This window comes from Limulus polyphemus, unplaced genomic scaffold, assembly GCF_000517525.1.
Source record: "Limulus polyphemus unplaced genomic scaffold, Limulus_polyphemus-2.1.2 Scaffold250, whole genome shotgun sequence".
Lineage (NCBI taxonomy): Eukaryota > Metazoa > Arthropoda > Merostomata > Xiphosura > Limulidae > Limulus > Limulus polyphemus.
The window spans coordinates 468866-484547 of record NW_013665860.1 but is presented as its reverse complement, the minus strand read 5'-3'; the positions used below and the strand labels follow the sequence as shown (position 1 = coordinate 484547).

Here is a 15682-nt window from a genome sequence, read left to right as displayed (position 1 = left end):
AACAGCTATATATAAACACGTAAGATCTCACCAAGTAAGGAACAGCTATATATAAACACGTAAGATCTCACCAAGTAAGGAACAGCTATATATAAACACGTAAGATCTCACCAAGTAAGGAACAGCTATATATAAACACGTAAGATCTCACCAAGTGGGAACAGCTATATATAAACACGTAAGATCTTACCAAGTGGGGAACAGCTATATATAAACACGTAAGATCTCACCAAGTAAGGAACAGCTATATATAAACACGTAAGATCTCACCAAGTGGGGAACAGCTATATATAAACACGTAAGATCTTACCAAGTGGGGAAAATTATAGTCCGTCTAAGTTGTAATTCAGCCCGTTTCGAAAAAATAAATAATTTGAAAGTCATTTATGGAACTAAAGAAGGTTTTGAATAATATTACAATCCACTTACATGATTCGATACACATGGATATTTTTACGTATAGTAACGTGACCTGCTCAACCGTACTACTGGAAAAAGGTCTGATACGGTTTTCCAAAAAATTACGCCCACTTGTTTCGTTAGTTCAAGTGGTAATAATAATTTTCTAGTGACGCATGTGGTGTTAATAATACCTGTTTATGTAATATATAAACAAGTTGAGTATCACGTGGTGTTAATAATAATACCTGTTTATGTAATATATAAACAAGTTGAGTATCACGTGGTGTTAATAATACCTGTTTATGTAATATATAAACAAGTTGAGTATCATGTGGTGTTAATAATACCTGTTTATGTAATATATAAACAAGTTGAGTATCATGTGGTGTTAATAATACCTGTTTATGTAATATATAAACAAGTTGAGTATCATGTGGTGTTAATAATACCTGTTTATGTAATATATAAAAAAGTAGTGTATCATCATGACTGACAATCGTGCTTTCTTAGGAAGAAAACAATCCAGAGTGAGATGTTTTACGAGATTTTAGAGTTTGAAATTATTCCTTTTTCTTATTTAACACATACATAAGTAATTTCCTGTAATTAAGTATGTTTTCATGTACTCTTAAGTCACAATCTTGAAACTTATGCAGCCGGGTGAGTTTCACAGATAAGGAGGGGGGAGAATTTTATTGTATATACTCGGAACAAGGATCGTATACGGTATACAGAAGACGTAAAACTACGTAGTGTTTTAATAATTTTTAACTTTAGCGATAGAATTGGTTGAGCAAGAATATGTCTAATGTGTTGTATAATTCTAAGAAACCATGAGCAAAACCAAGGGGGAATATGTCATAATATGTTAATCAGACTGTATCTACTATATCCAGTGCCGACGGGGCCTATACCTAGGATCATGTTTATGATTATACTCAAGCACTTTTTTAAGCTTGTTTAAACAGAACAAAGGTAAAACATATTCGTAATAAACGTGTCGATTTTTTTCCTGCTATTTTGACTTAAAATTTGCCGTTATAATAAATGAGGTACAAGACAATTTACTCTAGTATTTTATTTGTATAATATATTTAATATTGTGATCTTTATAGTTTATTTCTTTGTTTGGTTCGTTTTTGCTACTTGGGGGCTATCTGCGCTAGCCGTCCCTAATTCTGAAGTGATTGACTAGTCTCAAGGAAGACAGCTAGTCAACACTAGCTACCGCCAGCTCTTGGGATGCCCTTTACCAACAAAAATTGGGATTGACCGTGACTTTATAACACCCCCACGATTAAAAGGGTGAGTATTTTCAGCGAGGGGTTTCGAGGTCTTTGTAGAAGTGGAAAATTTTCTTACATTGCTAATTTACAGTCGGACATCTGTATGTTGAGCTTGGGATATCTCGAACACGTGGTTAATATTAATATCAAAATCCATAATTCAGTCCCGTCCAGTTCCTTTAACATTTATTGTATTTAATTCTCTCCATCTATAATTAATAAAAATCTTAGGTCATGGTTCCAGATGAGCTACTTTGATCCACTGACATTTCGAATAAATTCCTAAAGTTCCTGACATTTCGGCATACCGATGTTCAAGTATATTTGATGTAACCAATGTTAATAATTGCATATGATGAAACACATTTAGTTTTCTATACAAAACGCTTTCAACCAAATGTATACGTTACTATAACAATTGACAGGTTACTTACTTTCTATGCACGAGTAACTTAAATAGTGCTATAAAAAATGTTTTAAAATATATTCAAGTTTATGCGTTTATCAGTAAAACTACGCGAACTCTTAAAATATTTAAGTTTATGCGTTTTTCAGTAAAACTACGCCAACCCTTAAAAAATATTTAAATGTATGCGTTTTATCATTAAAACTACGCGAACCATTAAAATATTTAAGTTTATGCGTTTATCAGTAAAACTACGTGAACCCTTAAAAAATATTTAAGTTTATGCGTTTATCAGTAAAAATACGCGAACCCTTAAAAAATATTTAAGTTTATGCGTTTATCAGTAAAACTACGCGAACCCTCCTTGCCTTTCTAGCTTAATATACATTTAAGTTCTGGAGGTCGGGGATCCAACTAGACATTTATAAGTTAGTATACGTTTTAAGTGGTTCAGCGGTAAATCTCTGGACTTATAGCTGCACAAATAGCCTATTGTGTAACTTTGTGTCTAACAACAAATAAACAAAAGCGTTTTAAACAACGTCTCCCTTTTTTATTAACGTATAATTGTCAGATTATAATTTACGAATTTCATAATTTTCTGCTACTTTTTTGTTTCAAATAAAAGTAAATTTTAAAACCCTCAAAACAACGTGTTATTTCATGACAGAGTCAATATCAAATTCCTCTTATCCCTAAATCTAATCTTTTGGATCTTCAAGCTACTGATTAAGGTGTTTAGCATAAATCTTTTACGGCTTGTTACTACCTTTCTTACCAATTTCTGTGCCCCCTCCCTAGTGTGTAGCGGTAAGTTTACAGGCTTATAACGCTAACATCCAGAGTTCGATCCCCCCGAGGTACACACAGCGCATATAGCCTATTGTATAAATATTCCCTAAAACAAACAAACAAAAACAAATTTCTGTTGTAGAAAAAGATGTTCAATTTGTCAATCTGCGTTTTGTATCATCTCATTCTTCCGTGTTAGATAGGTTACATTCCTAGAAACTCTGAGTTTAACTTCATACAGCAAACTTTGTCCAAGACATAAGGTTTAGATTAGGAAGTCACTCGCGTAACCTAGTCGTTAGCGTACCGGGCTGGGAACCTGAGGATCCGGGATGGCGTCCCGTTGCTACAAAATCGCGCTCTTTCATTGGTATATGATTGACAGTCAAGACCCATTATTCGATTAGAGTAGCCGGCCAGTTTGCGGTGGGCGCTTGTTTACAAGGTGCTATTTGCCGTGTAGTCTATCAGTTCAAAATTAGGGACGATTAGCGTAGATAACTTTTATGTAGCTTTACTCGAATTTCCGAAACAAACTTGCCCAAAACAATAGCGTCTTTTGTTTGTTGTAAAAATAAAAACAAAAACAGACACATAATAGTTAAAACGTACTTCTCCACCATTATTTACCCCGGTGGGTCAGAGGTAAAGAAACAAACTTATAACGTTAAAACCCGGGATTTGATTCCCCGCGGTGGAAAGAGCGCAGATAGCCTATTGTGTATAAAACAACCACAGCTGTTGTACAGACCATAAGGACATGATATTACAAATTCTCATTGTTTAATGGAAGTTTTAAGCTTTGTTATTTTACTTTGAAGCTTTCTATGTAAATTACTATTGCTCAAAATACGCCAATAGACTGTTTCTCTTTCATTGTTCAAAAGCAAGTAGTCCTATAAAGTGTGGTATTTGAAAAAGTTACGATCATGGGTAGAGTTATTTAAGACGACACATTGTATTCAAAATAATGATAATAAACATTCAAAGGGATTTTATTGTTTGGACATTTAGTATAGTAATAACGACAACACGTACACTGACTCGTTCGTGTGATTCGGTTATTTAAAATTTTAAACCGGTACAAAAACAAAAAAATATTGCGTGTGAATATTACATTCACCATAACATAGCTGTCATCTTGCGTGGCCGAATGTATTTAGTACTCACCGAGCTTAGCTGTTTTTGTTTAACCTTAAACAACACACACAGGCAGTTTATCAGTTTTACTTCATATCTTATTTAAGTTACACACTCGGATGAAGATAAAATGATCCTCATAAAAAAATACTGTAAAGATATTCTGATAAGGCTACGTCATCCCAAAGATGACACTGATCGCTAAGCCTCGGCCTAACACACGGTCTCTCCTGTACACGGTGATTTCGCCTCTGATTTGGACCATAGCTCGTAAAGCTGTTACCATGGAGCGGATCAGAGAATTTTTATTTTAATTACCACTCAAACCAGCTTTAGTGCAAAGATACAATTGTCTGTTTTTTATGTAGAGTAACAAACGTCCAGAGTTATCGAGCAGGCACTGGAATGGAAACTTGACAACAACGTATGTTCCTGATAGGTTTAACTGATATTTTACATTAGTGTTTAATCCTCTGAATAAGGTAATATCGGTGTTGAAACTTATCAATCAATGATTTTTTTAAAGGTAGTAAAATAAGTCTGTAGTCCCAAAAGCAATGCGACTAGTGCAGCTGAGGCTGACCATTGTCCTAACCGAGATGTACAACATCTGATCTCTCGATATCATATACCAACTTCAATCATTCCGCTTTCTCAAACAATGTTCACAAAACTTGGAGCTATTTTTTAGCGTGGATAAACACAGGCGAAGAACTCGTAAAACTGTTTTTGAGTTATAAAATCGATACACAATGGAACAGACACAGCATCGTTAATCTTCTTGAACTATCGAAAGCGATAAGGAAATCGTGTATATATAAGGATAATCCTTTATACCTTATGTATCACAGCAGTAACATATATCTAACAGTATCAAACGCTTAGACAGATATAGTATAGTATAATAAATTTCGAAAAAGGATTTTATTTTCATAAAAAAATAGATATCAAAATATTTTATAACTTTGAGTTGATAAAAAAACACTTCTTACAGGCCCATTTTTTTCATGATAAAACAAGTGGCTCTTTTATATAATAAATGTCTGAAAATAGTAGCTACTTTATACGTTTTGGCTAAACTTACTGTAAGAGCTGAAACGTGTGCTGCCATCTATCCATTCAGGTATTGTCACATTTTTAGCAAGAAAAATGCAATTCTTTATTGCCATCTGCTTACATTGTTAGTATTCTGGATTTCCAACAGACTACCTGTCTTTCTCTAATCTCACTCTAAACAATTTTATTCCAATAGAATTTTATAAAAAAAAGTTTATATCTTATATAAAAATTTTCGAAATAAAATAATAAAATAGAGAGGTGGTAGATTTGATAGCAAATCAAGCTTGTCAGAAGTATGGCAGCAAGATATAAGGTAAATCAGTAAAAAGAAAAAAAACATCAGTAATATTAATGCGAAAATAAATAGTGTAATGACCAAATACAACTCACACGATCTTTTACTTTTAATCTCATTTTTTCGACTCTTCCTCAAATAAATTCAATTCAAGTTGTCGAAATGTTAAGCCTACCGAGATTTGTGGAGGAGCTGAAGAAGATGCTAGCCTCCCGCTATTGGAAACGGAACCTGGTCCCCCTGCTCTGATGTTAATGATAAGATATATCAACTATTCTGCTTTGAATCCCCTTTTCGTTGTTAAAACTGTTATGTGTGATCCTGTGAAGCAGAGTTTTTCCTAGGGATTTTTTTTCATCATTTTGTAATACATGACACCTTATCGCCTAGTAACAAACGATCCAAAAAATGAAGAATATTCTAGTAACTACATTTATTTATCAACTCTGGAATGGAATTTTATTATATTAAATATGTTTTGGTTTTAATATTTATCCACTTGAAGTTACTTATACAGATGAATTCTCAACTGCAGATATATTTTTAATATAACTGCAGATATATCTGCAGATAACTGCAGATATATCTGGTGCACAGTTTGCGATCAACTGCACACTAGAAAAACCCTGCTGTGAAGATTATTTCGTAGCACACTGTAATGTGATCGGTAGGTAATACAGATTGAACATTTTCTATTATAGTTATCAATATGCGTGCGTGTCTACGTGTGTAATCAACCCCATAAAGATTTGCTAGCTTTTGTGGTCCATAGTCCTGGTTTTAATTTAAAAGCTGTTTCCTCGTATTTTAAATCCTAAAAGGTTTATTTGTTGTTAAATACAAAGCTATACAATGGATATCGAAACTTATAAACCTTCAGACTTACCGATGCGTCACTAAGGGGAAGGCATCCTGAAAGAATAATTGTTCAATCTGTTATTTCTTTCCGATAACCTGTATTTCCAAGAACGTTTTTTCTTTGCAGTTTTACGTTTTCAACTTTAGAGGATTTGTTCTCAGTTATTTTGCAAAAAAAAATAAAAAAAATCTAGTTTACCGAGAATAGCCTAAAGTCAGCTTATACCCAATCATGTTACTCTTCAACTAAACATTCTAGCATTACTGTGTAGTAACTACATTAATCAAATCTTGCGAGTTTACCATCGCAAGACGTATATCCATGCTACTCAATTCATATCGTACACCAATTTTCAACAAAAATTATACAGGCCAGGATGCTTGTCAGCTCACCTACCTGATCTAGTAGAAATAAAAAGATCCGAATATATCTGAAGGCGGGGGAGCAGTGCTGAGATAAATTCTTCCGAGGGTTGTGTGCAGGTGCAAGACACTAAGCATCTGTGAAACACAATCTCCCCTTGTTATGAGACCTGTAATTTACCAACAGCCCTCAGTGATTTTTTGACTCAAAGTGCCCTCTATATTAGCTGAGTGACAGCTAAGTTCAACTCAATCAATACTGGCTAGTCCTATCCCTATGAAGGAGCGGTTAGTCAATCAATATGATTTCAAGTATTTTGTCAAAAATTCTTGTTTAGAAATTACCTATCATGATTATATATACACACATAATACCAAATATAAATTAAATAGTGAAGTGGACTAATTACAAATTATAGATCATGTTAATATTAAAAATCTAGTCGTTTTTTTTTTTGTAATCTATACTTTTGTTCCATAGTTACTTTGATCCTCATTCGATAGACTGCTCCCCCAGTTCGAAAATAGAAAGAATGAACCAACTAAATTGTCTAATTCCCGAGAAATTGTTGATTTATTTGTGGCAATGTAAGCATCATGAATCGTTAACACATCGAAGACTTAGAAACCTTGTAAAGTGTCAAAGAAACGACGATCACTGAGGGCGTAAATGAGAAGAGAAAAAAAATATTATTTTTCTTTTTTGCTAATTACAAGAAGATAATTTACCTTTTAATCCGATAAGAACATCATTATCTCCTCAACTTGTGGGGAAAAAAGGTGATTAATTTGCCTCTTCTGTTACGGAGTCTAGTTTTGAACCTGAACACGCTTCCTTTAAAATAGAACAAATCGTTTCGTTCGTAATCAAAACGACATGTTTTCTATGTAATTACAAAACCACAAGTTTCACCAATTAAGATTTTCCTGTGTGATTTTCGTTTCCCAGTAAAACTGTAGCTTTTAAAAAGCTATGTCCAACACTGCACCCGGAACAACAATTCATACCTTTCCCCATACCAGTAACTTTATTGTCCAACACTGCACCCGGAACAACAATTCATACCTTTCCCCATACCAGTAACTTTATTGGTAGTAAAACATTGTAAAATATAACCCTTTTTTGGGTTGTGGTAATCTGAAAAATTATCCATGTCTCATTAATTTCCTCTCGCAATATCAGCGTCCCCAAGTAACAACTACCAGTATAACCACCTATCTCTCACATCCTCTGAGTGCAAACATGTATAATATTAAGGAATAGGGTGGTATTAAGCTTTCAAAGAAAAACGATAAACGTAGAAAGATGCACCCATTATAAATCCATATATATATATATAAGTAATGTTCTTAATTTTCACCTTTCTTCTTTAAAATGCCTAGCACCTAAACACCTGAAACAAACTTAGTTTTGGTTGTTTGTTTTAAAATGCCTAGCACCCAAACACCTGAAACAAACTTAGTTTTTGTTTTTTAAATGCCTAGCACCTAAACACCTGAAACAAACTTAGTTTTTTTTTAAATGCCTAGCACCTAAACACCTGAAACAAACTTTGTTTTGTTTGTTTGTTTTTAGGCAAATCTACATCAAATATCAATCCAAGTGAAACGTTTGCTTCTCGTTACTAGATGTGTGTGTAATTAGCGGCTACTAAAAGTGTAGAGGGTCCTATACAGAAAATACAGGGATGACATTGATAAGTAGTTGTGAGTTAACGCTGAGCTCGGTTGGCCCTGTGAAGTAGCCAAGATGCGAGAACTATAAAAACAACAAAACAGAGTTAGCATAACTGGAAGAAACACATAAAACTACTGTAGAAGTAAAACCGTAATAATCCACGTGGAATAAGAAATCCCATATCATGACAACTGTTACTTGGATTAATATTATCTCTAAATATCCCAGCTTCGTCGATGGTTATAAAAGTCATTGGATGGAGTTTTATAAGTCTAACTTACGGTGAAAGGTTTAGCTAATATAGCTTATGTTTTGTTTCAGCAGATTATGTAAATATGTCACGTGCCACTAGGGCAGCGCTGAGATAACCACGGTAGAAGCCCTACTAAATCAGTTTCAGTGTGTCACGTTCTATTAAGACAGTATTCGCAGCCTAACTATATTCACTTTCACGCTACTAGAACAGATAGTCACTCGAAACGCGAGCCAGTGTATTCAAATCTCCGAACAATCATACTTTAAAGAAGTAACACTGGTACGACTGTGCCCGCCGCTAGTGCGGCTTACGGGTGCATATACCTCGCGCTGTGGCGGGGTTCAACCATATCGACAGGCCTCGCTTAATTCATCCACGTTAATCCTGTATTTGTGCTTGCTGAAAGTAGGATTAGTTAGCAATACCCACAGTTTAAATGAAAAGTGAAATTTATATCACGTAGTTAAGATGTTGATCTCAATATATTTATATCACGTAGTTAAGATGTTGATCTCAGTATATTTATATTCCGTAGTTAAGTTGTTGATCTCAGTATATTTATATTCCGTAGTTAAGTTGTTGATCTCAGTATATTTATATCACGTAGTTAAGATGTTGTTTATATCACGTAGTTAAGATGTTGATCTCAGTATATTTATATCACGTAGTTAAGATGTTGTTTATATCACGTAGTTAAGAAGTTCATCTCAGTATATTTTTAGAAAAATAAGCCGCCGACAATCACTGATATTTAAGTTTCAAAGTGATATCGGTTTAGCCAGAACAGTATTGATACATTAAGAGTGGGCAGTTATCTAAGAATATATCTTTAATTATCTAGAGAAGTGATTCTGAACCTTTTCTCCCTCACGGATTACTACACGAACCAAAGACTGTCTTGTTAACTCCATGCTCAGAAAGGTCTATGTGCAGAAGCTTACCCTAAAACAGCGTTGACATAGGTTTTAAGTGCGCATGAAATTATCAATAAAAATATATTATTTAACTGAACACAGTATCCTCCCTCTTTTTTGTTCTTGTTGTGAATACAATATGGAAACTCCATTTTTTCTGTCGCGACCCTTTTAAGAATGCTTAAAGACCCCTAAAGGACCTGGGATCACAGCTACCTAATTAAATCAACGGTAAAAATCAATCTGGTAATGAGTAAAACTAATTAAATATACTTTTCTTGCATTCTTACGTACAAAGATTAGAATGCGTTGTTTTATCCTCGCTGTTCATAACATTTTCGGCCGTAAACCTAATAATATCACACGAGGAATGGCCAGCTTAAGATATTTCAGTTAGTTCTACGACCACATAAAAAGCCAACAGTACAAAACACTTCTATATTCTTTCACTCAGAAGTTCTCGAAATAAAAGTTTAATAATTAAAAAGGAAAACTACCAGTCATACGAAAACTTAACAGTAAGAAGGGATAAACCACCTTCAAATGAACCACTCAGTAATACGTTAATAAGACAGTGTCGATTCTAAAGAACTCTGATCTGAAAGTTGCTTTCAGACGAGTTAAAAAATCACCCCTATGATAGAATGATATATTTTACAAATATAAATCGAATGTTTCCAACGTTACTCTTCAGAGTATAAAATTGTTTTTCTTGGTGTATATGGAAGTGTCCTAGCTACAAAACAGGAGCTTCTTAGAATTACCAGTTTTGGTCCATACCGGATTTTTAAGCGCCTTTTCTAAATTATTTGTACACCAAATTGTATATGGATACATGAATTACTGGATCCTAAAAACATATGCCGGGGTAACAAAAAACTTCTGTAAATATTGCAATAAATTCCACAAGTTGTTGCTGTGGTCTCCCGTGTATTTTACATAGAAAATGAGTATATTAATTGATTTTTGTTTTACTCATTTTCTAAGTTATTTACGATGCGTGTTATAACAAACAAACAAAAATTACTTAACACTGGTGCAATACCGGTACTGAATGGTATTAATACAAGTCAGTAATATGAAAGTTAAAAACCGTTACTTAGAGATACACTTTATTGCAAATTGAAAAGTATACCCCGTCAGAAAAAAATGAAAAATAAAATAAAATGTTGCGACTACAGCATTTTTACAAGTACGTTTGAATTTTTTATTACTTAACCCTTTTGCTGACGTATTCAAAGTTTCGGTTTTCTTTAGCAAAGATCGCTATCAACAAGAAACTAAACGATCGGCATCAGCCTGATATAAGATGAAGATATATTTAAGTGTAGAGCCTTAACATCCATGACATAGTTTGAAAGCCTGATATAAGATGTAGATATATTTAAGCGTAGAGCCTTAACATCCGTGACATAGTTTGAATTCATAGTTTAATTGTCATGAAAGAACCGAAATATTACCTTCAATATGTTGAAAAACGTATGTTAAATAACCGTGTCGTCATCGCCACCATAACACAAGACGAAAGATCAAAGCTAATCGAAACGTATTTAAGTCGTACTTACCGCATTATAAAGATAAAATCCTCATTACTTTAAGTGTAAAAATATTGCATTCCTTGAAATACGTGGCATTTAATCAGTCACGAGAATAACAGTCGCCATCTGGTGGGTCCTACATAAGTAGTTTAGTCTCGCATCGTTAACTGGAAACGAATATTTACTGTTATAAATATAAGAAAGAGGAGTAAGAGGGATTAAAACAATGCCCTAATTCCGAGAGCTAGCATATCGTAAGTTGCATCACACGAGGCTAGCAACAATATTTAGACTTACGAAATCTCTTCCCTGTAACATAATGTTCTAACAATGTAAAATTAGCATTGATAAGCGGACTCTTATTAATGTAAGTACGCTTGGATACATTAATCTGTATAAAGTTTCATGTCTATAAATAAAAGTTGTCCGACAACTTGGTTCTATCAGAAACCAATGATATAAAACATACATATGCATATATTTATATGTGTGGTGTGTATCTATATAAATATATGGTCACTGTATGCTACTTCAAAAAGCAGTTGAGTACTGATCCCTAAATCAAACGTTATCAAGAAATTTACAAGAGATTCCAATGAAAAATTAATATTTTGATATGACATTTCAAATTAACTTAAAAATCAAATTATTAGCACGTAGTACATAAAACTGTATGCGATATGCACTAATGTTATATGTTTTATATGAAAACAGATTAACCCCATACCCATTCTTGCTACTTGTTTCTTTTACAACAACGAGTTGCTAAGGTGTTGAAGGCTTAACCTGTGATCACATTTGATAAGCCTTTTATCTCATGAAGCTGAGACCCGTGTTAACACACCATTTCGTTAGTCCTATCCATGTACCGTGTATATGTAATGCTTGTTTAAATTAATGTTTTAACTTTCGAAAATTAAGACAATAGCACCTATAAGTACTCGAACGCGGGTTACATATATTACACAACTGCCTGATATCTCTTCATATAGATTTGTATCTGTGAATACATATAACTTTATGTGTATAACCTAATAGTTAAACCGAACTGGTACAAAAAAAAATAATTACACACACATATATATATATATATATGCCACTTGAAAAGCTAATGACAAAAATTTAAAAACAATATTTTGAGGTCCAGAATTTGCATTGTACACACCTTCCGTTTTAGAAACGTTTAAATGCTTTCATAGGAACTAAACTTGGCAACTTGAAGTAATACAGTGTACAATAAGGAGTATATTTTATAACTGTGCTTGTAATATAAAGCTTCTCAGTGACTTATTTGCTGTTATTCAGGGATTGTTACATTCTGTCTGGGAATAACTGTGCTTATGAAGTAGAAATACCTAGTAACTTACTTGTTATTCTTCATGGATTGCTATATTTTGTCGGAGAATAACTGTACTTGTGATTTGTTCTTATTTCTGAGATATTTATTTTCACGTTAGTCTGGTTGTTTGACAGCCGATTCATCTCTCTGTATCCAACCCATTCAGGTTTCTACAGAAGGATATACCATAACTTTTGGATTTAATTAAATGTATTGCTTGAAAGTGGGGGGTGTGACAAATAAATTGTAAACTTCATGTGTTATATGTTGTGAATACTAACTAACTACCTTAGTTTTAACATGACATACACTATATATTTAAAACAACTTAAAATATACTCCTTATGGTACACACTGTATTACGTCAAGTTGCAAGTGAATACTAACTAATTACCTTGGTTTCAACAGGACATACATGACATACACTAATATATTTAAAACAACCTTATTTGCTGTTAATTCAGGGATTGTTACATTCTGTCTGAGAATAACTGTGCTTGTAATATAAAGCTTCTCAGTGACTTATTTGCTGTTATTCAGGGATTGTTACATTCTGTCTGAGAATTCACTGAGAAGTTTTATATTACAAGCACAGATATTATCAGACAGAATGCTACAAACCCTTGAATAAGTGGCGATGGGTTATGGGTTAGCTTCAGTAAAGAAGGATATATATCAAAAACAAATTATAAAAATATAAAGATAAAACTTCATGACATCTCTATCAAAAAATAACTCTTATTTGGCCTAAAAATGATTTATTATTTTCCAGCTTAAGCCTTACACCACAGAATTCGCGTGTATTTTTAATTGTTTCTGAAATTAATAATTTTAAAATATTAGTTGAATATATTTTGTATTCAGCAACCTAACGTTATGTTAAAATAACAGGAACCTAAGTTCTGTGGAAACTGTATAGTGATAACTTAAAAAAACGATTTAAAATGGGTAATCGGTTTGGTTACACGATACTTTTTTTAAAGTGTAGTAATAACCCAGCGATGTTTTTAGAAAACACAAATTGTTTTTTTTTGGTGGAAGAACAAATTAATTTGAATAAATCGAACTCTTGTTTTCTCTGTGTCTAATTAGCTAACTTAAGCATGTACTGGAATAAAAAAAATTTCATTTTGTTATATAACAGTTTTTGTTTTTCTTTGTAATTTTTGTCAGATGATGAAAATGCGTTGAAGACGTTTCGAGTATGTTGCATTGCTGACTGTAATACATTTCCGAAAGTATTAAATATAACCGGATTTTACAGTACCTGTCGCATTCCTGACTGTAATACATTTTATACCGTGATTGTACAGTACCTGTTGCATTGCTAACTGTAATACATTTCCGAAAGCTTTAAATATAACCGGATTTTACAGTACCTGTCGCATTCCTGACTGTAATACATTTCCGAAAGCTTTAAATATAACCGGATTTTACAGTACCTGTCGCATTCCTGACGGTAATACATTTCCGAAAGCTTTAAATATAACCGGATTTTACAGTACCTGTCGCATTCCTGACTGTAATACATTTCCGAAAACTTTCAATATAACGTGATTGTACAGTACCTGTTGCATTGCTAACTGTAATACATTTCCGAAAGCTTTAAATATAACCGGATTTTACAGTACCTGTAGCATTCCTGACTGTAATACATTTCCGAAAACTTTCAATATAACGTGATTGTACAGTACCTGTTGCATTGCTGACTGTAATACATTTCCGAAAGTTTTCAATATAATGTGATTGCAGTAATATGCAGTAGAATAATAGTACTTTTTTAAGCCACAGTTTGTTTATCATGAAAAACTTTTCATTTGATTATGAGAAACAGTGTAAAGTTTTTTAAGTGTGCAGTTTTGAAACAGAATGAAATAAGAAATATTTCTTTGCGCGTGAAACAAAACACCATCTAGCGTGCTTTAACCTGTTGCATAAAATATCATTAAAAACTCTCAAAAATAGCAAATTAACATAAAAAGAGAGGAGAAAAGTAATATCTATAGAACTTCTGCTCCGTACAGCCTACCTAGCAGTGGTGCAGTCCTTGTACAGGGCATCGAAGTCTTTACAGGGCAGTAGCTTACAACGGTTCACGCCGGGTTGGATGGCTCCCAGTCCTCGCAAGATCCTCACCTGTTCTACGTTACACACGATCGGGGTGATGTCCAGTCGTTTCAGTTTGGTGTAAACAGTGTGCAGCCCTCCAACCAGGTGTTTTAGAAACAGTTCAAAGGCTTGTGGGAGACAAAGCAAGTACTCGTTATTCACCCTGAAAGCGGCTACTTTGGCACCGCGGTAATCGATCAGGCGACACTCGTGGACTGACTCCGCGGGAATCCCTGGCGGAGAACCCGTGTGCATCGGGCGCTCCATTCGGCTACTGCCATACCCGTAGCTGTTAGTCATAAGAGACCAGGGAACTCCGGTAACAGGCACCCCAGACGGAGTGTGACAGGCCATTTCGGCCCCTGGTTTGATTCCTGCCCCGATCATTCCAGCCACGGTTGATGCGAGGGAAGCGGGCGTGAATTGGCGAGTGGCCAGGTCCGGTAAGAGACTGGAACAGGGAGGGCTCGGGGACAGATTTATGCCTGACTCCTGACCAGGTGAGCCAGCTCCATTCAAGTGACCAGTTACGAGAGTCTCACCGGACACATGCGGTTGAACGTGTCCTGAAGGTGAAATAGAAGAGTGTCCGGTCCTCGGACTTTCTCTTTCCGAGCCGGTGCACACAGTCTCTGGGCTCATGCTACTTTCCGAAGGATTAGACTTGGCTTCTGGTAGAGAGGGAATTCCAATTCCGACTGTTGCATCCATCTCACTGTTACAAACTCCTAATCTAACTTTATTTTCAGCCGTACCTCGTACAGTCCATATTATTTTCTTGGGAAAATCAAATACGCTATACGAGCTTCAGTCTCGATCTGCTCGTACACCGCCACTCACCGCTCTGAAACGTCCAAGTGTGTGGCTGCCAGCGCAACTGATTCGTTGCGCGATTAGGCGTCAAGACACAGCATAAAACTGTAGCAACCAGATGGATTGTAACGTGGAATACAGCTTCCCTCCACACCAGCACGAGCTTGCCAACGCCCCTGTGCGCCTGGGGCGCTCCCGCAGTTAGCAACCAATGTATGCGTTACTCCAATTCGGACAGAATATAGTAAGGTACACTTGGTTTTTAAAATATAAAGTGTGTTTACACTTAGTAACATGCTGTCCAGTTTTTCACAAAAATACCATAGACGTAACTATTGTTCAGGGAATGTACATTAATATCTCAGTGAGACGATTATATCGTATTATGTATTTATTAAATATAAGATTTTAACCTTTTAAAAAACAGTTTACCC

The 15682-nt window shown here is 34.6% G+C and overlaps 1 protein-coding gene across 2 annotated transcripts in view; it reads right to left on the bottom strand.

Moving 5' to 3' along the window:
- Positions 1–15220, bottom strand: part of LOC106478797 (dachshund homolog 1-like) — a 118531-nt gene extending 103311 nt beyond the window's left edge. For both annotated transcript variants that reach the window (XM_022382456.1, XM_022382457.1), the window contains exon 1: positions 14356–15220. In XM_022382456.1, coding sequence (XP_022238164.1) covers positions 14356–15146 — 791 coding nt within the window. In that variant the 5' untranslated portion in view covers positions 15147–15220. The remainder of the gene's footprint in view (positions 1–14355) is intronic.
- Positions 15221–15682: the final 462 nt, after the last annotated feature.